A 23,560-nucleotide genomic window follows, 5' to 3' on the forward strand; every position below is an offset into this window, starting at 1 on the left:
TATCTATTTTTTCCATTTAAGTTTTTCACAATTCCCCACCACCTCCTCCTTCTCCGTTTTCTTCTGCCGCTCTGCTCATCCCTCCTGCGCTCTCCACTTATTAGCCGTGTAAGGCTCATTGTGGGGTAACCATGGTAACTAGAGGCTAACTGGGAGAAAAGAGACGTAGACGGACCGAACAGAGCAGCGTTACATGCATGTGGGTACAGAAGACAGTCTCGGGATTCAAAGGATGCCAGTGAAGAAAGCGAGTGGGTGATGGAGAATGGGAATCTTGTGTTGCAGGGAGGGGAGGGGGATGTAATGTGAGAATTAAAAAACGAGGACAAGGAAGTGAGGAATCACTTTTGTTGTTCTGCACACCATATAAGGTGCTTCCTTCCTTGCCTTCACATCTGTTTCTCCTCTAATTTTCTTCCTTAAAAGACATAAGCCGTTCTCTGATGCTAAGCTAACAATATACACAATGAGGCCCCCCCCCCCTCTCCAGCCCTGCAGCAGTTTTTGCTGGTGTCAGCCACCTGCGTAGGCTGCTGGACAAAAAGTAGCCCTATTTATAACCCAATCTATCACCAGGGCTGCTGTTTTGCTACATAACTCAGCTTTATGCAATCCCAGCCACAGACAGAGAACCGAATGCAGTGCAGTGTTTATGCAGAAGCAGTTGCAGTCCATGAATTATGCAGAACCCCCCTTCAATAAGTCGGTAACAAACATGCACTAACCTGCAGGTGTCAGTTTGTTTATCTGGAAACGCTTTAGTTGCTGAAAACGTCATAGCTTCTCGTAAGCTCATGTTTTATTTGTCTGATTTTTTGTTTTTGCTGCTGCAGCTTTCCACTTTAAAGATATACAGTTGCAAATGATAGTTTTTAAATTTAATCAATTGAGTCATCCGAAGATTGTCTTTTCCACCTTCCTATTAAACTAACAGTAGGTCTCTGTTTTTAAGTGTAAAGGAGTTTAAATGATGTTTAAACTCCTTTACACTCCTTTAAGGTTTAATTCATTCATTCAGTTATTTTCAATGAAATAATTAATATTTGTTGTGTGCTTATCAGAACATTATTACATAAAATATTATCTAAGAGGACTATTGCCACCAGGAAGAAGAAATAAAATACTTTTTCTTAGAATTAACCCTAATTTTATAGTTTTAGCCAGTTATTTGTTGTTGCCAATGTTCATCACTGAGGAAGTCTGATTTTTTCGTTCCATTCGTTCCATTTTTATCTTTTGTTCAGAGCTAAGCATTCCTACATCACAGGTACTCACTCACCTTACAGCACAAACAGTCCAACTGGGACAAAACCAATCAATGATCTTGATCAATTAATGAGCCTTTAGTACCTAAACAATGGACAGTGCTTGTTTTATACAGATAATCCACCTTAAACTCATTAAACTGATGAAGTTGGAATCAAACACGAATCAAATATCACCTGCACAACATAACTTGATGCATAACTTTAAAAACATTCTTTTATTTTGTAAGACACGCCTACAAATACCCCAACAAATCCTTGAGTTCTCATTAGAAGAGGAACAAGATTCAGCAGGACTTTACATCTGAGTCATAAATTGAAAGCATTTACCTTTGGTGAGTTCCGAACTCTGTAATTTAACTCTAATTAACCTGATGTTGTAATTAATGATTAGTAAGGTCTGGAGCACACCTTCTTTGTGCTTGACCTGATTCAGCTGACACATGATGCAGCTGCACCAACAGGGCAGGTTCAGGATTTCTGTGCAGTCATTCTAAACGTAAAATTGTTTTACTGTGGATATTGACACTGATTTATAGTTTAAGTAATCCTACCTCATTCGAAGTTTGTGTTAAAGTCAAACATTGGTCTTTTAGTTCTTTTTCTATCCTTTATGATTACCTCACCATCTTGGCCCGAGAGTGTAATGCTCCTTACAGTTTGAGAGTCCAAACGCGATGAAATAATCATTAGCTGAATAAATCTGAAAGTCAATCAAACCCCCCTGCTGCACCAGCCGTTGCATATAAATGTGAGAGCATCTTTACCGGTGTGGATGGAGTATCTGCATAGTGTAGCATGAGATAAAAACACACTAATTTGGATATTTATTTAAATACAGTGAAATTTTCAGCATGTTTCAGTCTCTGTAGAGATTTGTCCACGATCTTTTGCACTGAATTCAAGCTTCCCTGAGTGCTGTATTTGCACACTTGTCAATACACCTGGTCCAGTCTATGCATCATTGTGTAATTTCCCATTCAGTCTTTTCTGGTTTAGCTTTTAAAAGGAAGACCCAACATGATGATGAGTCATGGTGAACACAAAAGAAGCTCACGCCGACAGCCAGACTCTGTTCAGAATGACTAAATGGAAAGAATGTGGAGAAATGTACTGTGAAAGTCATCCTGCTGTTGGTCACACAGAAAAAAGAATAAAGTCAGGGAAAGCCTTACATGGTTTAACATTTTACTGTGACGCAGATGAACAAAATAACCCATTTGTTTGGAATTGATTCATTGTTCAGAAGTTTTAGGCTTGATGGTTTAAAGCATCACAAGGTGATGATAAAGAAAATCTCCAATTTGATAGAACTTAGATATGCTTTCACAGGAGTCAGGAATTTATATACAGTTCTTTTGTAGATAATACAAAATCTCAACATCACCACTGCTTTCTGTCTCACACCAGCACTAAATGTATTTCCAGTGACACCAGTGAGAGACTTCCGTCACTCTTCATGGGACTCGAAAATGTGTTACCACAGGAGACAAGCCTGTTGCTGTGGCAATAAACTCTGGAGTCAGAAATGAAAGAGAGAATTCAGCGTGTGGAAAGTGGCTCCCCTCCACCCGAAGGCTGGCTTTAGATACGCACAGGCTATCAGCAATAAAGTAATGCTCTCAGCAAGGAGTTGCTATCTGCAGCCATCCACAGAAAAGAGTCGAGCCCAGACTGTTGGTGCGCGTTACTGTAAAACCACTTCTGGTGTCATAAACACTTTGTCTACAAGCAAATTACCAATGGATCCACATTTTGTTTGTAGGTACGATAAAATATCCAGTGTTTTAACTGGTAAAAAGTGACAAAAAGGCCAGAATTAGATACAGATTCAGATTTGTGTATTGATTCATGAGTAAACGACTGACATTTTTGGTAAAATTGTATATTTACCTACAATTGTTTGCCCACAAGAGATATTTTGATGGTAAATAGCAGCAAACGGTGATAAAATAAGAAATCGTATCATTTTTAAAATCTGGTTTTACTTTATTAATATATTCAGATATGACTTGAATCTTCAGAAGTCACCTTTTAAACTTATAGTTTGGTTAAAAATCCCCTGAATGAGTAAAAAAAGCACTTTAAAAAGCATCTATAGAACATATTTATTGGGATAAAAGTTTCTTTGTTCGACCTGTTTGCTGTTTTAGCCATTCCATGCAGTGCATTTTCATCAGTGCAGACAGAGCCTCTGCATGGTGTAGCAGGAGGTTATGTAACTTTTTATGAGGCTGTTGCAGAGATGATATCTTAGTTTTTACTTATATTTTCTATATGTGGCATCTGAGTTGTAGCTATGTAATTTTCTGACATGTTAGCTTGGCTTACTTAGAGTTCAGTTTAAGCCATCATCTGATGTACAAGCTGTTAGGCTTAGAAATCAGAGGATTGAAACAAAACTGACAGAACTTTGGCGCTTCTTCTGATTAATTTAAAATAGCATCTTGGTTGCAGTGGAAACTTTCTGCCTGCTTCTTGAAAGTATTTTTGTTTCCTCTTGGCTAATTAATGTGACCTTTCCAACAACCCTCAAAAAGAAGATTTTCCTGGCTCTCATTTTTAACTCAACTAGTTATTTGTTGCCTTTTATGTTTTCTCAACTCAACCAATTATCATGTGATGTCGCATCATCTGGATGTTGGTTTGTTCGCTTCAGCCCCTGCAGCACCAGCTGCATGTAGAGATGACTGACAGCTCAGATATTGCTCTGTAGTTTTTAATAACAGTTGCTGCGCTGCCACAAGAGACGCAGCGACGAACGCATCCTTATCAGATGTTTGGATCATCTCCCAGGTTCTCCTGCTGATGAGCACAGAAAAAAAAAACTGCACAATGTGTTTTTATTTTTTGCATGAGGCATTTTCAACAAAAATGGGGCACATGTTGGTGATGTGGCGAGACTGCCTGTCACCTTCCTTTGCTCACGTTTGTTGTGTTTTTCTGTGGAAATTCGGAGTACTCGGTGACCTTCACTCTGTGTTAAAATCAATAATGAATAAGGCTCGGCTCCATTTTTGATAACCTGTCATGGATACTCGACTTTTAGAAGCCTGTTGTGATCATGTCAGGATTTACTTTGACAGATGAAACCTCATTTTCACCCCGTTTTCTCTCCTTTCCATTTCGACATGTTTTCACCTGGTCTCTCGTTCATGCCTCATGTCAGTCAGGCCTTCATTCTGTCAGACACTTTATTCTCCAGACACTTCTGTTCTTTTCTCATTTCTTGTTTTCGAATTCCACCCTTTACCTTCTTTTAAAATTTCATCTTATTGCAACAGACTCTCACCATTGCTTAATTGTCTTTCTCTCAAATTTCTTTTGCACTTGGTCAGAAAATCAAAAATTAAAGTCAGTTTTATTTTCCTTTTTGCTCTTTCCTTTTTTTTCGGTTCCCTTTGTATTCGTTTAGTAAACTTTGACACATTAAATGTGCCTCAACTGCAAGGTGACAAGGTATTTAAATGTAAAGAATAAACCATGTGATCATTTCTTATACATAATTTTTCTCAACTTTATTTGTGTAAAATTGTATGTATTGTATTCCTCACTTCTTAAAAATCACACTTGCAACAGTTTTAACATGCTATCAAGACCTGGTAAGAAAAGCTTAAAGTTGTAGCTAAATTGTTATGTATTTAGCATTTTCATGATTAATAAATAAGATATTTTAGGATACATTAGCACAGTTAGATGAGAATATTAGTTTTTGTCTTATCTGTGAAGTAATTTTCACTGATGTGACATCCCTCCTCTGAAGCACAAATTATTTTTTATTCCTTTCAATATGCTGCAATAAATGTCACTCAACATGCAAAACAATAAAAATACAGAAGCAGATAGTGTTTTGTGACCAAACTACAAAAGTACTTAAATTAAGGCTTATATTGGTCTTAAAAACGAAGTAAGATCAACAGTTACTGCATTACTTCAGTGGAGGAACGTTAAACTTTGAGGAAAAGTCCGTGTAGTAAGAAATGTTAGATATGATTTTGTTTGTCTTCTTTTTGGTGCCATTTCTGAAAGGAAGTAATAAAAAGCCTAATGGGATTTTTTTCACAGTTACTGTTTCCAAAGCAAAGTGAATCCAACATAGTTTGAGGTTTTTGGAAAAATAGTAAGTCTGTGTATCCACTGTTCTCATGCAAATGGAACCACAAAATTAATAGCATTTTTCTGTTGAACTTGGGAAACTTAATATAAATGGACTTCTTTTTTTTATTATTATTATTATTATTTTTTTTAACGTTGCCATTGTAGTGACTTCAGACACCCAAATACGTGCCCTCAGGCACCGTAAAGACAGATTTTCATAATTCCGTGAAGATAATTACTAAAACACAGTATTTAATTAAACTATGGAACATATTACTTTTTAATCTGAAATGAAATTCTGTAGTCGTATTGCGTAGTTTCTGAGCATATAATGAAGACGGCACGTGGGAGCGGGATAACCGCAGTTGGAGCTAATAAAGTTAATTATGCCCACATTCCAGTTCCACGCCTTTCATAACAAGCTTACAGGCTGTGTCATATTCTGCATAAGGAACAGCAGCTTCTGATTTATGCTATACATACCTGTTTTCTTTATGTATGTATAGTGAATAAAGCTTCTCAAAATGTAGAGTCAAAAGAGACAAAAGCCATGGAAAAACAGCAAAAACAATGTTTTCTGTATTTATTCCAAAAAATATAAAGTGATTTTACTATGAATATTACTCATTATTACTAGTAATCTGCATCACGGCTGTTTTCTGGTGATCATAGTTATCGAGGCATGACCAGATAGTGACCTACTTTCAGCTTTTTGGTTAATTTCTGAAAACTAGCACTTAGCTGAGTGTTGTGTGTTAAAATACGAAGTTAAAATACATGGATTTAGCTAAACGCGTTTGTCGTTTTGTTATCCAAAAGTATATCTTCACTAAAGCAGATGAGACTAAAGGATGTCAAAATGCTCCACAAGTTTAAATTTTTTAAGTTTTACCATGTAATTATTGAGGAAAAAGAAAAAGAAAAATGCTTAAGTTTAAAAAACTGTTTTCAATATTCCAGTTTTCTAAGAGATAAATGTATTATTTTAAGCTGTAGATTCCCTCATATTAAGTTTTTTATGACCAACTCATGGTAGGCAGCTTCTCGCTTCTGCAACCGTTGCTTAAGACTCAAGGAAGTCTTAATAAATTGCATACTTGTCACGTTTACTGCACAATCACAGCTGCATTACTGTGATTGTTTCTTCAGAATCGAACACATCTTTTCCAAACAGTCTGTCTGCAGGCGGTGCTGCTGCATGCCACAACCTGTTTGCAATAGTGTATATTGTGTTGCAATAAAAATCCAGGTATGCAATGGGTTGCTGCATCTGCTCTTTCACCATACCATTCTTAGACAGTTGCTGCTCCTCAGCAGAGGAAGACGGAGCTTTACAATAAAAGCTTATTGCCGAACATAAACTTTGATTGCTCCTTCATTTGAGCCGGTATCTCTCAGGTAAGGAATACAGCTTTACTCAAACACATTTACTTCAGGAGGCCAGTGATCATTTGGAGCCAAATTAGAAGTATAGCCTGTCCTGTTATCATGCTTCAATGAGTTATAATTATGCTGTTTTAACTTCGCCTCTACCTGAAGATACAGAACCGTTGTATGTACTGTAATTTACTTTACAGATAATTTACCTTTCCATCTGTAAAAACCTTTTTTTTTTCCAGCTCTGTTTACTTCCACTTTTCCCTCACTTTCCTGGAGGCTGAAAGCTCTCAGATACCCAGAAAGTCAGGTTGTTCCCATAGCTACCAACATGCTTACCTGTTGCCATTGGTCCTCAACTTTAGCAACAAAAGCAAAAAGCAAAGGGTGAAGAAGAGTTCTCAGTAGAGTGAATAATGTAGATGTGCATACAGAGAGAATACAGTGCAAGTTTAAAAAATGTTTTTAGGATTTAGGAAAAGAATGACCTCAAAATATTTCACTGAGTTGTTGCGCAGATTTACCATTCCTTTTATATGTAGAATAAATGACATACTTCCCCACGCAAGTAAATTTATGAGAAGTCAAAACGTTTTTTTGTTTAATGCTACTGCTTATTCAAAATCACACAAAAAAACAAACAAAAAACGAATTAGAAACCAAGCAGCTCTAACACCTTAGCTTTATTAAACAGGTTGGTACAGTGAACTTTTAGCTGTTACTTTTTAATTAGTTCCTTCCTATAAAGAAATACACAATCCCACGCTAATGTTATTCTCCACTGAGGAGGACAAATGTGATGGTGCCAATGACCAATAATTTAACGATATTGTTCAATTTTTGTTACATCATTAAAAAATAAAAGTTGCTTTTTCTAAGTAGCACTTGGTTTCAAAATGTGAAATAGTGCTGTGTGAAAATGGAAGCAAAGATTCAAGCAAAACCTGAGTTTTCAGAGGCAACCTGGGAAGAAAAAGTCTAAACAACATGATTGCAATAATCCTAGTCAGCAATAAAACTCTATATTTTTTGAGACTTGTAAAACCTGCCATCTTTTATTCTGATTCCTCTGGATAAGTTAAGCACATTTCTTGCCCATTCAGAGTTTTTTTTCTTGGATGCAATAAAACTATTTTACATAAAAACGAGCTCATCTGATGGAGTTCAGTTGTTTTTGCAACATAAACTTCTTAGTTATATTTCCCCTAATGTCAGACATTTACAAGTTTTGTGGGTATAATTGATACTGTAACAACATGTACCAATTAAATATCAGCTAAATACATTCTTGAACTGCAGGACTGAGAAATACAAGTATTTAGGAGTAAAGCTTTTTCAATTTGCTCAGTGCTTGTCAGAGCTTGGTATGCTGTTCGAGCTGAGATGCTATCGGTTCTGTTTCGATGGTTGTGAAATGTGTGTGTGTGTGTGTGTGTGTGTGTGTGTGTGTGTGTGTACACAACCATCTTAAAAACACACACCCCAGGGAGAAAAGCGAGGAGTGGAGCCAAATGTTTCACTACACCTCCTAAAATCAGCAACAAAAGGATAACTAGAAAGATTTATGAACTGCAGTGTTGTATTTTACCGAAATAAATGTGAAGACCTGGCAGGATGGTTAGGGTGTAAAAATGTGGCATTTTATGTCTCATTTATTGACGAAAAAAATAGTTTTTCTGTCTGAGCTAAATGTGAGAACCTGCAAAAATCAAACCCCAGACAGTTTGTCGGCTTCTCAGTTCTCTAATAATTTGTTGCTAAAGAGGGCAAAGTTGGCAATACAGAGAGAAGTTTTCAAATTCTGATAATTTGCTGAATTTTAACCACTTGGCCAGTCAATGCAATTAGTTCTACCAAAAGAACCTTTTAGTTCCTTTTGGAAATTACTTTTCGAGTCCGACTAACACTGAAGAATGAGTCGCATCTTCAGGCCTGGTTAACGGCTGGCTGTTAATGGATGTTCTTTGTGCTTTTTAAACACAGCAGACAGCACAGTGGTGCAGTGAAAACGCAACACTCACACTTGAAATTAAATGAAATGGCTCTCTGTTCAAGGACTAACATCGTTATTCTTCCATTTAATCACCGTTGGTTAAGTTTGTCACTCTGCAGGGGATTTCTCAGAAAAACCGTCCGGCTTTGTTTTGTCTTATAAAGATGTTGCATATGTGACTGCATGAGGCAGCTTCTGAAGTTATATTCAGTTTGTGCAATTATTTATTTAAACTGTTGAACTCTGACCCCAAAATCCACAAAAACATCTGTTAAATAGTCCATTTGCTGCTAATTAATAGCCTGAATATGACATGTGATACTGTAAGTCTTTGGTATTTATTGTTCTTTTTAAGATTTATATATGTAAAAAATGCCAAAGTAATAAAGAAAACAAATGACTTACATTATTTTAGTTGGGCTCAGTTAATAAAAGGGAACCTATTATGCAAAATTCAAATTAATTCAAATTAAATTAAATTATTAAAATTAATTATTAAATTAAATTCAAATTAATTTTTTTTTTACTTCCACTTGGGTTTCTGCTGCTTCTTAAAACAACTCAAGTGCTTAAAAAACAGAAAGTAAATCTTTTTTTGGTGTCTGGAAAATGAAACATTACAAAAACCTCTTGATTGTTTAGTCACAATTGACTGGTGCTGTGCTGTTGCCTAGCAACCCCAGCAGAGCTCCAGCACGTCCTCTGTACAATGGCCGTCTAGAAACCACTTGCTGCATTCTTGTTGGTTGCGCAGGAGCATCTACTAATGCTTTTCAAAGAAGTATGGTTGTATAACTGTGTAAATTTTTGCAGTCATTTTAACGTGCGAGTGTAAACTTTGAGTTAGGAGCATGGCCAGCAGCAGCTTATTTGGATTTAAATCGACAGGAGACCCTAAAACATCTCATTCTGAAAGTTGGCAGAACTGAGCAAACTAAATTCTCATTATCTAAGAATAATAATAATGTGATGAATCTGTTTTAAAAACCTATCCTAACCTGTTCAATGAAGCATAATAGGTCACCTTTTAAGTAAATCTGTTCTGTGTTAATTCATATCGGCATGTTCAAACTGTAGGCAGACAATCATCAGCTGTGACTTCCAAACAACTTAGTAATTTAGTTTTCCGTGTCCTTTCTGCAGACGACGTGACCTACCAGCGAGACCCGCCTCCTCTCTGCTCTTCCTCCAGTTCAAGCCGTCTCGTTGGGGAAAACAGAAAAAGCCTCGTCCCAGAGGAGTTTGCAGGCCTCCTTCATGGATCCTCTCCGGCTTGTGAGCCGCCGGATACGCCTTATCACCTTTACAGCCCCAAGCACTTTAAATACGCTCCTTCAGAGACGCAGGGCAGCGTGCTGCAGACTCCCGAGTTCAGCATTGTGATCGGCGGCGGAGCCTCTCAGGGTTTCTCTAGAACTGACAACAAATCGTCTCCCCAGAGGTCCCAGAAGCCGCAGGTCGTTTACCGAACCATCTTCCACACCCGGGTCAATCAGGACCAGCTTCAGCCCAAGAACTGCGAGCAGGCGGACCTGCCCGGTGGATGGTCCACACTGAACCACCCGTCCTCTTGTTCCCTGGGACAAAACGGAGACGTAGCAGAGCTTCAGGGGAAGCAGGCGGGGGGCGAGGCCAGGGACGGCTACGAAGAGAGAGCCTGCACCCTGGGGAGGATGAGATCCGTCCCACGCAGCGTGTTGGACCTGCAGCTCTCCAAGTCTCTGTCCAAGTCCGATTCCAACCTGGTGGCCGTGTCGCCCATTCAGGTGAGACCTTTTTATTTATTTATTTTTTTCTGGCCAGTCTGTTACAAAAATCATACCTACTCCTGTTAAAATGTCAAGTCAGACAATCATCTCATAACTTGTTGTAAATCTAACGAGGCTTATTTCCCCTACAAAAAGGGATTTGCTAAACTTCCCATGGGAAATCCGTCAGCAGAAGAAATTAAATCCCACCAAGAGGCTGATGAGAGCACTGAAGAAATTATATCTTTACTAATCACCATTATTCTTCAAATGTTTGGACTACAAAGTAGTATTACCTGACAGAAGCAAAGAAAACATTCCTACATAACTAAAATCTCCCAAAGGATACGGACCAGCCTCTCCTCCGGCAAAACGGTCACAAATCAGTTGAGATTTGAAATAAATATCTGAATTTAGAACCATTTTTCTATGAACATGTCGCTTTAGTTTCCTAAACAAAAATAATGCTGTGTGTCACCAAAACACCACCATATCCACAGAAAAGTAGCGGCAGCGTTTTTTATCGCTAGGAGATAATGCTGCAAATCAGTGACTCGATGTGGAGCATGCCTTAGATAGAAACTTTTTAAGCTACTTACTGCAGTTTGACAACTAGAATTAATTGGAATCGGATTTTTAGTATTCAGTCAGTGAATGTAATCATGACTTCACCAGAAGAAAGTGAAAGTCTTCAAAGACTGAATGTTAGTTTCAGTTTAAATAACCAGATTGTTGCAGATTCTGTGTATTTTTTACTTAAATTGTGACGCTGCATTGAAAACGTGACATTTAAAAAGGGCTGTGAACTCTTTCCAGATGCACAGTATGCGAGACCTTAAGGCTGCCGCAGTAGTTTTTGAAAATATTTTGTGATTTGTGTCCTATTTAAAGAGAAAAAAAAGTTCCTCTTTGGTGCGTTTTCAACTATTCAGAATATTCATGTGCATAAATTAGAGTTTTTATGATGTGGCTTCAGAAACTGAGTTCAGCCAATGAGATCACTCACGAATCTGGGCCACAGTGTTCCAGTGGCTGGTGCTTCGTTTGAGATTTGTTTAATTCAGCCTAAATAAATTATAAACTACAGAAAATACATATTCCGTTTGATGAAAATAAAGCTATTAGTGATGAAATCTTTTTTTCTTTTTTCTTTTTGCAAGTCATAGGTCATGTGTGAAAGTGTTATTTTTTTTTTTATGTGTTCAGGAGGAACACAGCTGGGGGTCTGGGTCCCGGGGCCAGGGGCCAGGAACGCCCGGCTCCAGAGAGGGAGCCAGCCCTGAGAAACGACTGGAGCGGACCCCGTCCTTCACAGCCGAGTGGGAGGAGGTGAGATGATGCAGACAGCTCAAGATCTGGATTATCTAATCAATGGCGATATTAAAGGAGGAATAAAGATGCGGATCGGTGGCTGTGCTGCGACTCATGTATTCTTACTATAAAATTGATTAAAGCAAATCGGCGTTTGGTCTCTGCAGGAGGGGAAACTGCAGCCTCAGCACTGAGCAGCATCGCTTCACTTTCCTTTGAAACGTTCTCAACTTCAACAGCGCTAGATTACCGTGTTCCCACTCTGATGCTTCTGGACCTTCAGGGAGAAACCCAATATTTGAAAGTAGTTTGAATTGTGGAGGGTAAAGGTCAGGGGTCAAGGCTGCTGTGTTTTGGTTCCTGACATGAAAGTTATTCAGCTACTTTTCTTATCAGACATTATTTTACAAGATATTAAGAATCATTTACCATTTTCATACCACTTTTTTAAAAGGAAAAAATGCAGATCAAGTCACATAAATAACCTGGACTATTTTTAAAATGACGCTAATGATGCATTAGTGTTTGCTGTGCCACATTTGTACATTTGCATGTACATGTTCATTAATTACCCAACACAACTGACTTGCTGTCTTGATGAATTACCATCAGTGTTTTTTTGTTTTTTCTCCTATTTATGGTAACATTTCCTGTCTAATTTAATGTTATCTAAAGGGGAAACCTCAGATGGAAAAACACAGAGCAGCAGATAGAAAGAGTTGCATTATTGGCAAGAGACGACTCACAAAAGCTCCTCAAGATTCAAGCAGATTTAATTTTTGATTCAAATTTGGTATTTGTACATCATGTACTACTAAATACTGAAGTTATTTGTTAATGTCACTCAGGCTCATACTCATACTTGTTTGAGACCGTTAGAAGTCAATTTTCAGGAAAAAACCTATGATTTTTTTTAAGTCCTAGACACACATTATTCCTCATTAATCGGATCTGATTAACGAGCTTGTTGTGATGTGATTGCTATCACTGCTTGTGAGGCTCTGTGGATGGCGGCTCTGCTGCCCGGTTGACAGATGAACAGGTTGCACAGTTCAGTGGTTAGCAGCATGTCCACTGTGCTGCAGCCAGCAGTCACTCTTCCTCTCTTCATCTCGGTTCAGCTGTCTGAAAGTTTCCGGCTGACACTCAGCATCCCGGCTGCATAAGGATCACATTATATGACGCATGAATCCAGAAATAGGACTTAGCTTTATTCCTGGGAAATAACTTTTCCCCCTATTAATATGTACTGTACACATTGCTGCCTCTCTGTGTGTTTCCCGTCTGTTTAGATTGATAAGATTATGAGCTCCATCGGCGCGGGGATCGGCAGCGGATTGGACGTCAAGGAGGTTACCTCAGGTAAACGGCTTTGTGTGTGTGTGACTTAAAGAATAAATCCTGGTAGAACACAGCTGGCTGATGATGATGCATGCACATTTCAAATTTCAGATTGATACCTCACCACTTTCCTCACCACGCTCCCCAAAAATTAAACAGATATTTAGTTAAACCATCGGATAGTTTTGCAGATCAGCATAAGAACCAGGCTTCTGTAAATACTAAAATAAATAGATCAGTTTGTCTTCTAAATCCAATAAAACCAGAAAGCTTGACGACTGGGCTTGGCAGCACAGGCAAAATATTTTAATTCTGTTTGAATACTATAGAAATGCAGCAAGTTGAGATAAATACAGAAAAGATATCGTGAGAAAAAGATCTCTATCTTACGACATACGAGAGCCAGTGCAATCAAAACGGAATATGAAAACAGAGCTGGGAGGAATACACTAAGACACGAAACTGAATAATAAATTCAGCTTAAATTTGAGGTAAAAGTAAATGGGAGCTGAATCTGATCTCATTTATAGTTTCTCTCAGGGTTTGTTTTTTTTTAACTAGTCATATTCACAGACATTTTCTCGAATGCTCACTTTCATACACCGATGTGCAGCTTGATGAAAGCAGAAAAACGTGAGGGAAAACCCCCCAGACAAATTAATAAAAAGAATTTTTCTCGGTGCAGTCATCTGAAAAATTGGTTTATTTTTACCTAAAAGCAACTTGACTCTCCTCATTTTCTTATTTCCTAAAATGTTCAGGATATTCCTGTAAATTACAAGCAAACTTTTGAGCTTCTGAAGTCTCAGCGACTCATGGTTCAGTATGATCATTTCTACTCAGTCAACTAAATATCAGGTGACGACGACACAAAAATAAGGTTTTTTTTTTCTTTATTTTTATCTTAATATAACTCATCTGCTTCTAAGTGTATAAAATGCGACTCTTTTCCATGAAATTTTGAGTTTCTAACATCTGAAAAGTGTTTTTTTGATTAATTCATCCACTCCCAAATGCTCTTTGTTTTTATTTCAGATCCTGTAATACTATTAGGAGTTTAGGTTGAATTTTGCGCAACCAATTTGTTGCACGTTTTTAGAAAACAGTGAAAGTTTTTGATGGGACAGTCATGAGTTAATGTCCCATGTTTAATGGACTTTCACATAATTATTTCTCCAAATGTCTCAAAGCCCACACAAATACACAGAAAGTGAGTTTGTAAAAATCTCCCCTGTGGATTATGATTTTAGGAAAACCTAAACTTTACCTCAGTAAAATGCCAGTCGTGTGGATGAGAGGTAGAGAAAACGTTTGCTTTGTGACACATCAGTGTTTTTGTATAAAATAGAGTAAGACAGGGATTTTTCTGCAAATGCAAAACATCCTCTCCCTCATGCAGTTATTATATATTATTCTTATCGAATAAACTGTCATGAATCCGTCACAGTTAAATAAGCCTGAATTCCTAGTGAAGGTGAACGATAAGTAAATTCATTTGTTCCTTGCACCTGCAGCTGTAATGCAGTAAAAACGATCACAATTTGTCAATCATATCAAATTAAAATGCAGCAAAATGTAAGTTTGTAGTTGTGACATGAAAATAATGATTTAAGGGTTTGAATAGTTTAAAAGTGTATATACATAAAGTACAATTTTCCTCCACCTGCACACCTGATTCCTCCCCCAGTGATGATCTGTTTTCTGCATGCAGCTCCTGTATTAACTTCCACATCCCTCCACCTCCTGATCCCCCCGTTCTTCTCTTGTTTTTTTTTTCTCTTCTTCTGCTCTTTCATCCATCAACGCAAAGCCGTTTCTAACCATGGTTACTGTAGCCAGAAATGCGGTTTGTGCCAAAGCAGCTCCACCTTCCCTCCAATGCTGCTTATACATACAACACAGGCAAACATGCATGTGCAGGACAGCATGTATCCACTCAGGATTTTGTATGTGAGCGTGTGTGTGTGTGGGAGGGATTCTGGCTTAAAGACAAAAGAAGCTGCAAATGTTGTGGCTGTTATCAACGGAGTGAGGCAGATGCATGTATAGCAGCAGAGACGGCAGGCAGGGTGTCGATCACCGCTGAGGGAAGATAGAGACCAGAGGGAAGTTGGTGAGGAGGGGGGAGGCAGAGCTGAGGAAAAAAGAGAGAGAGGGAGGAAAAGAGAGAGAGAGGAGGCTGCAGAAGCATACAGATGAGTGGGAGTATTTGATAAAGAGAAATCTACAACGCAGCAGCTCGCTCTCGCTCTCTCCGCACGCACACACAGCGAGGGAGCGCAACAGCTGAAGTGAGAGCGGCGGCGGCTGCACTTTGCACGGCGACAGACTCGGATCTACACTTGGCCTGATCTCTGGCAGGATTTACCCCCGCAGGAACGGATACAACTTTCAGTTCCTCCCTCCACCTCCCGTTCTGTCTCTGGCTGGATTCTGAGAACATCTGGACATCGGCGCTTTACCTGCTTGGCTTCCCTGCATGCTGACCCCATCAAACCCCATCATGCCCCTTGCCTAGCCTCTTACCTCCCCCCCTTTCACCCTCTCCCCTCCCTCCATTCCCCTCTGACTCCCCCTCCCCTGTAATCGTCTGCGCCAACAGACTCGTCCGAAAGCATGGCGGGCTCCTTCGACAGCCACTTTGCCCGCCATAACATGATGTGGCAGTGCCAGCTGTCTCAGCCGGACTGCCGCTGCTACCGCGTGGACGGCTACTCCCTACTGAAGCGTTTGCCCCTCCACCCCCTCATAGGTCCCCGCTGCCCGCTGCAGTCCGTCGGACAGTGGTTGGACTCCATCGGTCTGGTCCAGTACGAGAACCACCTGCTGGCCAACGGATTCGATAACGTCCAGTTCATGGTGAGTGTTTTTATGATTTAAATTTCATTTTGAATGTATTGATGAATGGGGATCCTCTTGTTTTGATTGCATGGTTTTGCATCATCTGGATGTTTAGATTTGGTTATATTTCTTTCTTTTTGTGATTCTTTTCCTCTCTATTTGTCTGTCTTTTCTTGTAATCACTGCTGCCTCTCCCAACTGATGCCATGTGAAGTCCCTCCTACGCACAGAAATCCTCCAACATATCTTCACCAGCAGCTCTAACTGCACACATCACAGATTCGAGCTGCATTCATTGTAGTTTTTGCTGAGATTTTGTGCTTCCAACCACCTGTAGCCTGTGGGCAGGAGAGCTGACCGATCCTCTGGGTTTGCTCCGGCGATCCCGTCCTGTGACGTAGGAAAGAATCTCGTTTGGGTCACTTTTCATTAGAAAATGATGTGCATCAGTGAGGGAGGCTGAACGATGAAGTTGGAAATGAGGAGAAATGGGGAGGGCTGGGGAGATGCAATGAAGTTAAATTGTGAGAAACTGCAGCAAAGGCAGAAAGACACAAAGCGCAGGGAAGCTGACTGTATGAGTCTCCCTGGAGACTGGCCCCGCCACGGTGGAGCCAACTTTAAAAATTCAACAAATTTGACTTTTTATGTCTGACGTAAACTAATTGCAAGTTGCTGCCTCTGTTAGGAGAACAAACAAAAAGTATCAGGGGAAATCTGTGCAGACATTTTTATACGTGTGCTCTGGTCCTCCACTCTGAGTGACCTGCATCTGTTACTGTGGCAACCGCATAAAAATCAACTTTCTCTATTGCCTTGTGTTTTCCCCACATGTGGTTAATCTGTTTTAGCTCCAGTCAACAAGAACCTGTTGATTGAATATCGTTTTCTTATAATTTTCTTCTTCTCATGTTTTTATCATTAAAAATATCTAAAGAGACAAAAATAGCAAAAATCGGAACTTGAACTCTCCACTTTTGGACTAATTTACGATTATATTTTGTAGCTTTTCTGCTACAGGTGGTCAGGAAGTTTTAGAGTCAGGCAGTGAGAGATTAGTCACTAAAAAAGAACATTTAACTTTTTTCTAAATAAGAAAATGATTTTCAAACTGTAGCATCTATTATAAATATGCATGATTAGCATGGTTACTGTGAATTCGCTTCGGAATAAAAACTTTTACCTTTAAGTTAGAGACAGCAGAGCTACAGTTAATGTTTAATGTAACATTTGCTAGTAAACATTGCAGTGATCTTTGCTGCTGCTTGAGCAACTTTGCTATTTGACATCTAGATGACTTTTGTTGCTATGGCAAAATGTTTTTGAACCGTTTGTGTAACGTGAAAACTTAATTTTAGGAGACCCTAAACATTTCTTACATTGATTTTAGTGAAAAGTTTGCCATCATATACTAATTATTAGTGATGAAATGACTTTAAAATGTCCTTTCTAGACTTCTTCTCTTTCAATATATTTATTTTAAGTGACCTTTGGAATATATTTTGTAAAGAAAAAACGTAACTTTTGTCTGAGACTCTTTAAATTATGCAACTCAATTAGAAAAGTGTATTTGAAAAGTAGTGCAAATGTAAACATGTTGATTGGAGACTTTTACCTTAAAATGTCTCCACAAGTTGGATTCAATTGTAATTTGAGAACATGGAGCTCAATTTGTTTGTTTTTTAACATTCATTTTCAGCTGTTATAAGTGTGTTCATTTAAAACCTGTGCATATTAACACAATGTCTTTAATATTTTTGATCTGTTGTTTTGTGGAGGTACTATAGCTTATTCTGATTCTTTAGAACATGAGTCAAACTAAAGGCCCGGGGGCCAAATGTGTCCCACCGTAGCTTTTTATGTGGCCCTCTAGAGACTAAATTACACCAGCAAGTTTTTCAGCAAATGTGTCCACACAAAATTAACACTTTTCCACATTTCTTTCTGATTTTACTGCAAATTTTTCTCAGAAATGACCAAAAAGTTTTGGGTTAAGTGACTGCTGCCTTCTTGATGTCACATTATGGTCCGTGATCAATATGGCGATTAATAAAAGCCACATTTAGCATAATGTGTTATCACAAATATCGTAAAAATTCCTTACAAACATTTCTAAATTAGCGCCACAAAATCTGTGAGTTTGATTGCAAAAAAAAAAAAAAAAAACCCACAAACAATCAAAGTCCTGGATGGACTGATCAGTGTGAATAGATGTTCAATATTATTTAATTTTAAGAAACGCTTACTGAAGGCTGAAACAAACAGCTTTTTATTGATATTTTAACAGTTGAATTGGTTTTATTAATACAGCCTAGAACAACCGCCCCTTTAAGAACATCCAGATTTTTGATTTGGTCCAAAATGAAAATAAGTTCGACATTCCTGCATATCTCATTAGGAAGAGGGAAGAATCACTCCAGCAGCTTTTATCATCACCCTGAAATGTATTTTCAGTCTTAGGAATTACTCCATTTAACTCCCATTGATTTGAATATTTGTATGTATGACTGATTCGCTCCCTAATCTGTAGCCGATGACGGACGTTATTTGTGGATTATGGAGATTTGAGGATTTCTTCACCTCCTGTTGTTGCTTCTTAGGTGTAGAAAATGTTCTAAATATGTTTATTACAGTAGATATAGTGACTTCAAAGGTTTCCTCCTGACTGGAACCGCTCTTGGGATTAAAGCTTTTCATGCTGGAGAGCCATTTTGTCCTGTTCATGACTAAATATGCCAATTCTGTCGCTTAAATTCAAAATCACTTCCTAATTTGCACTGCAGTGTCGTCTCAATAATTCAGAACAGCCGTTATTAGTGAGAGCAGCTCCTTTTTAGGGAACTCAGGATCAAATTCATTTTGTCACAACACAGCGGTGGGAGTTTGTAGTAAACGCCAAGTTCAAACCACAAAAGTCAACAGATTTAAAAGCCCGAGCTGCTTGTCCTTTATTTCAGAGACAGTTCAAGTTCATCTGTAGAACTGGTTGCTTTTGCAAATGAATTTGACCTCAATTTTCATCTGCGTCTCTGTATGAGTAGAAAGTATGTGCTGCACATGTAAATGAGCCCAGCGATCCAGTCTGCCATTACTGTCTCCTGCCGTTAAAGTGGGCGGGTCCGAGCGCTTGGACCGGCCAGTGAGGCTGGATTGATGGTCAAATAAAAAATGAGTGGACAGTATTGACTGCATTTCTTCTGAAGGACACGAGATGACGGCCAAGCTGAGATGATGTCACTGTAGAAACGCCTGACATCAACCAGCAGAACGTTGTGTGTAAAAATCAGATGTACTAAAACACTTAAAAAGCTTTTTGTTTGGCTTTTTAAATGCCCATCTTGTTCACATGCTTGGCTACTTCATTCCTTCGTGGTTCTGTAAATACTTATTTATTTCCGTAAGTGGATCAATTTGCTCTCAAACATTTATAGGAAGGTTCATAAAAATGTTTGTGTGTGTTGTATATCTTCCCATCAAGCTGCTGTCAAATAAGGGGAACTAATGCCATTAAACTTATTATTATTTATTTTATTTTCTGAGAGCTGCATATTTTATCAACATATCGTGCAAATTAAATACATTTTGAATCTCTAGGAGAGCAGAAAAGTTTCATTTAGTTTCTGGTAGATTTGTAGATATTCTGTTTGGATCATATTTCTCAATGCTCTTAGTTTTTAAAATTTTTTTTTGAACAATTCATAACTCAATCCCACAGCATCAAAATCTCTGCAGACTGGAAATATTTAGGTAAAAAGAACTGGAACTGGTTGTTTTGTACACGCAACATGTAAAACGTGAACCATAAGCAAAGCTAATCATTTTGGATAGCATAAAGATAAACCTTAACATTTAAAGATTAAATGCAATTAAATACTGGAAAAAAAGTCAACCTGATAATATACACACTTTTTTACATAAATATAATTTTCAAGATAAATGTTATGATGCTCGATCCAAACTTAAAACTTTGTGGATTTTAATCTGAGGAGTCATTTTTTGTAAAGCTGTTGAAGAATCAAAGAAAGTATAACTACATTTAAAAAAAGAAATATATGAAGAATAAAATCTTGCTATAAATCTGATGTGATGAAAAAGAAAACCTTACTAAATATTTTATTTGCATTATTTTATCACAGTACCAGATTTATTATTTTATTGCTTTTATAAATCATTCTTGATTAAATGACTGCTGACTTAAAGGTGGTGAATATTTATACAGACACTTGTGTTATATTTTTTGTTTAACTGTCATTATTTTGTAGAAATTAATTTTCATTAGTCATTATTGAGTTTCTTTTATTTATTTATTTTTCAGAAAAGCAAAATTTTATTGATCATGATTGATTTAAAGAAGTTAAAACAACCAAAGAAGTGAGTACTTTTTATAGTGCTATATTTGGTTAAAGAAACTTCATTTTGTAAGCAAGGCAGACAAGCTTGAAAGCAGAAATAGAATAATAAACTAGAAGAAAGGACAGTCCTCCATTTATGATGATGAATGGAAGTCTGGACTTCCTTTGACTTAGCGCCTGATTTTAAATCGCTGTTATCAGAGAATTTTCTGACCTAAAATTAGAAGCAAAATCTGATCTAGCAGCGCGTTTTCCACTCCTGAAAACTCCTCCAGGAACGGACGGAGCAAAGTGGACAAAGCAGGTTTGATAAAGAAAGGAAACCTTCAGGATCTTCATCTCTCCGCATCAGGAGCCCAGCAGGGGAGCAATTAGTCATGCCTTTGAAGATCCACACTCCACCGCAGCGCCCCGGTCTCCAACAATTTACTCTGCTCTCGCTCCGAGAGCCATTACTCTGCCGTGAAGTCGTAGCACGGTGACTCCACCTCTATTAATCAGCCTGGGAGCTGATCTGCGAGCTGCTCTCCTCTTTCAGAGGAGCCGGCGCGCAACACGCAGCAGCAGAACGCCGGCGCAGTAAATTCAGCTGCAAAATGAGCCCAATCAGCTGTTGCCGTTGGTTACTTAGTTCGGTTTCAGACCAGGGGAGCCCTGGAGATCAATTTGGATTCATTTTTTCCCTGAGAACGTATCTTGGCTTTAAGGGATCATTGATGTGTGCAAATGTTTTAAACCTTCAGCAGAAAAGCATCAGATGACTGTCTAATGTCGCAGTGAGGTGAAATGAAACGGTAACAGTTTCTGAAAAGTTTCCACCTCTAAAACAAAAACTATTCTTTCTACTAGTCCAGCAAATGGTTGGTTCAAAAAATAGCGTCAGATATTTGGTGTAAAACGTGTGGCTTAGTGGTAGGAAAACTGAAGAGATCTACTGATTTTTAATTAGATGATTTGGTTTTCTGTTTGCATCAGAAGACCAAATCTACAGAATATCTCATCTTGGGACCAAATCTCTGCTTTTTACATTTTTTTATTGCAGAAACGAGTGGTGCTATGATCCATCTCTACTGTTTCTACTACAAGTAGCATCAGATGAATGTTTCTGGAAGTAACTGTTTAAAAATACCTACAGGTTTACATTTAAATACATATACTCCAAACTTTGCATGTTTTATAATAGTAAAATCTTAAAACATTCATATATATATTGAACTGTTGAGATTCTAGACCCCAATTCTTTTTTTTTAGGTAGAAATATAAGTTGCATATTGCAATTGGTTTGATGTTAAGTTTGTATGTCTGCTGATTTTTTTATTTTTTATTGTTTTTGGTGATGTTTACATCGTCATCATCCTCGTCTAAATGACCATCATTCCACATTTGCAGCTTTCAGTCTTCTGGTGTAACTTCAGAGTTTTGCTTGCTCTTTTTTGGCCTTTCTGCTTTCACACAAAAAAGTGTCCAAACTTCTGCTCACAAATATTTTAGTACATTTTCTCTTCCCATATGCCGCAACCGACATCCAGATGGTGTCGTCTGTTTTCCTGATGTTGAATGCTTGTCAAACTATGCAGGTCTTGTTAAAGTAAACGGGCAGCATTCATGGCTCTGCTCAGAAGTTTACATACACTGAGAATGGAAATTAGCAGAGAAATCATGTGCTAAATATCTATCAACAGACATTTTTTCCATTAAATTGTTAATCTTTTATGCAAATTAGTCCGTCGTTTTTTACTACCCTTCTTTATCTTTATGTTTTTGAACCGTTTAGATGTGCGCTTTGGATCATTCTCCTGTTGGGTCACCAAGTTGTGTCTAAGATATAATAATAACATTAGTATAATCATCATTTTGCCCATTTTATTAAACCATAAAAAGCCAAAAATGAACATGACGTTCTTCCTGGTGATGAATGTTTGCCACTCTGAAAATGCTTGAGATTTAGAGTGAGCCGTTTGCTTCAAAAGTAAACTTTAAGTGGATTTACTTTAAATGTTTTAAGTGATTTTTGAAGTCAGATCTAATCCTTGCATCCCTGACCGGTGGGCAGACAGTTTAAGAGTTTCTGATGGGTGGATTCCCCTCCGGCTGCTCTCCGTTCCTGCCTGGATCTGTCTCTTAATCATCATCGTCCGTTTTCCTGATGATGTCTGTTCGGCTCCAGTCTGCGCTGAATCCTGTAATTATGTGCGTGAACCCCTCTCTGCCTCTCCAGAGGGGGCAGGACTGATAGCTCTCTCATGCTTCCTGCTGGAGTAATTAAAGGTGAACGCTGCAGGAGACCCAAACAGGCTCTGGTGTTGGTCTGATTTAAATATCACATCAGATTCATTGTAATCTAGTTTATTTGGAGCCATACTGTCTCAGAAAAGTGGACTTTAATGCTTTGCCTTTTTAATAGCTGATCCTAATGTTGTTTAATGTACCAAGTTTAAAGTTATTCCAAAGTGCAACAGGTGGTTGATGCAGATGAATAAAACTATTACTAACAAATAATCATTTTCTGTAATGGCATATATTAAGTATAACAAAGTATTTTGTTTTCTCTTTAATTTCATAGTTAATAGAACACCTATCAACTGACGTCTACTTAGAAACAGACTTTAGAGAACTCAAATCTGCGTTTAGTTTTTTAAAGAGCTTATTGCTGAGAATAAAGTGAATTTTTTTCTTTTAGTAGTGTGAAAAACTCTTAATGTTTTGGATCTACAATGATTCAAACTTCACTTTCCAACAAAGAAATGTCTTTTGTTTTTGTTTAATTGAATAAGCAGTTAAAAAAAATTACATTTATTTGCCGGTTTTGGCTTATGTGACAAAAAGTTTGTACACCACTGTTCTGCATAATTAAGAATTAAACTTGGCAAAAAAGAAATGTCATTACTTTGTAAAATACTGGACCCGTGTTGTGTGAAAAGTGTTACTTTGAGGCAGTTCTTCTGGTGGTTCTGATTAGGTTTTAAGTATTGCTTCATAAATTCATGTTTTCATGTTTGAGCCTCATGGGAAAAGTTATAACATGTCATTTTAACCAAAAACCGTACAGCTTGGTGATCTGGTATAGAATCTAGGATTAGGATGGATTGATTAATTGATTGATTGATTAACCAACCTTTACAGTAACTCATAAGTTCATGCAGCAGAAACATTTCCTCCTCTCCCCCCCCCCCCCCCCCCCCCTTCTTGAATCTGGTTTCTTATGACAATTATATCTTTATTAACATTTGTTTA

The 23,560-nt window shown here is 38.0% G+C and overlaps 1 protein-coding gene across 8 annotated transcripts in view; it reads left to right on the forward strand.

Moving 5' to 3' along the window:
• Positions 1–23,560, forward strand: part of anks1b (ankyrin repeat and sterile alpha motif domain containing 1B) — a 206,927-nt gene that overhangs the window by 144,055 nt on the left and 39,312 nt on the right. For all 8 annotated transcript variants that reach the window (XM_015036284.1, XM_015036282.1, XM_015036283.1 and 5 more), the window contains 4 exons: positions 9,877–10,499; positions 11,688–11,810; positions 13,085–13,154; positions 15,886–15,992. In XM_015036284.1, coding sequence (XP_014891770.1) covers positions 9,877–10,499; positions 11,688–11,810; positions 13,085–13,154; positions 15,886–15,992 — 923 coding nt within the window. The remainder of the gene's footprint in view (positions 1–9,876; positions 10,500–11,687; positions 11,811–13,084; positions 13,155–15,885; positions 15,993–23,560) is intronic.

Source organism: Poecilia latipinna, unplaced genomic scaffold (genome assembly GCF_001443285.1).
Source record: "Poecilia latipinna isolate Pla-1442-1.1 unplaced genomic scaffold, P_latipinna-1.0 Scaffold363, whole genome shotgun sequence".
NCBI classification, from domain to species: domain Eukaryota; kingdom Metazoa; phylum Chordata; class Actinopteri; order Cyprinodontiformes; family Poeciliidae; genus Poecilia; species Poecilia latipinna.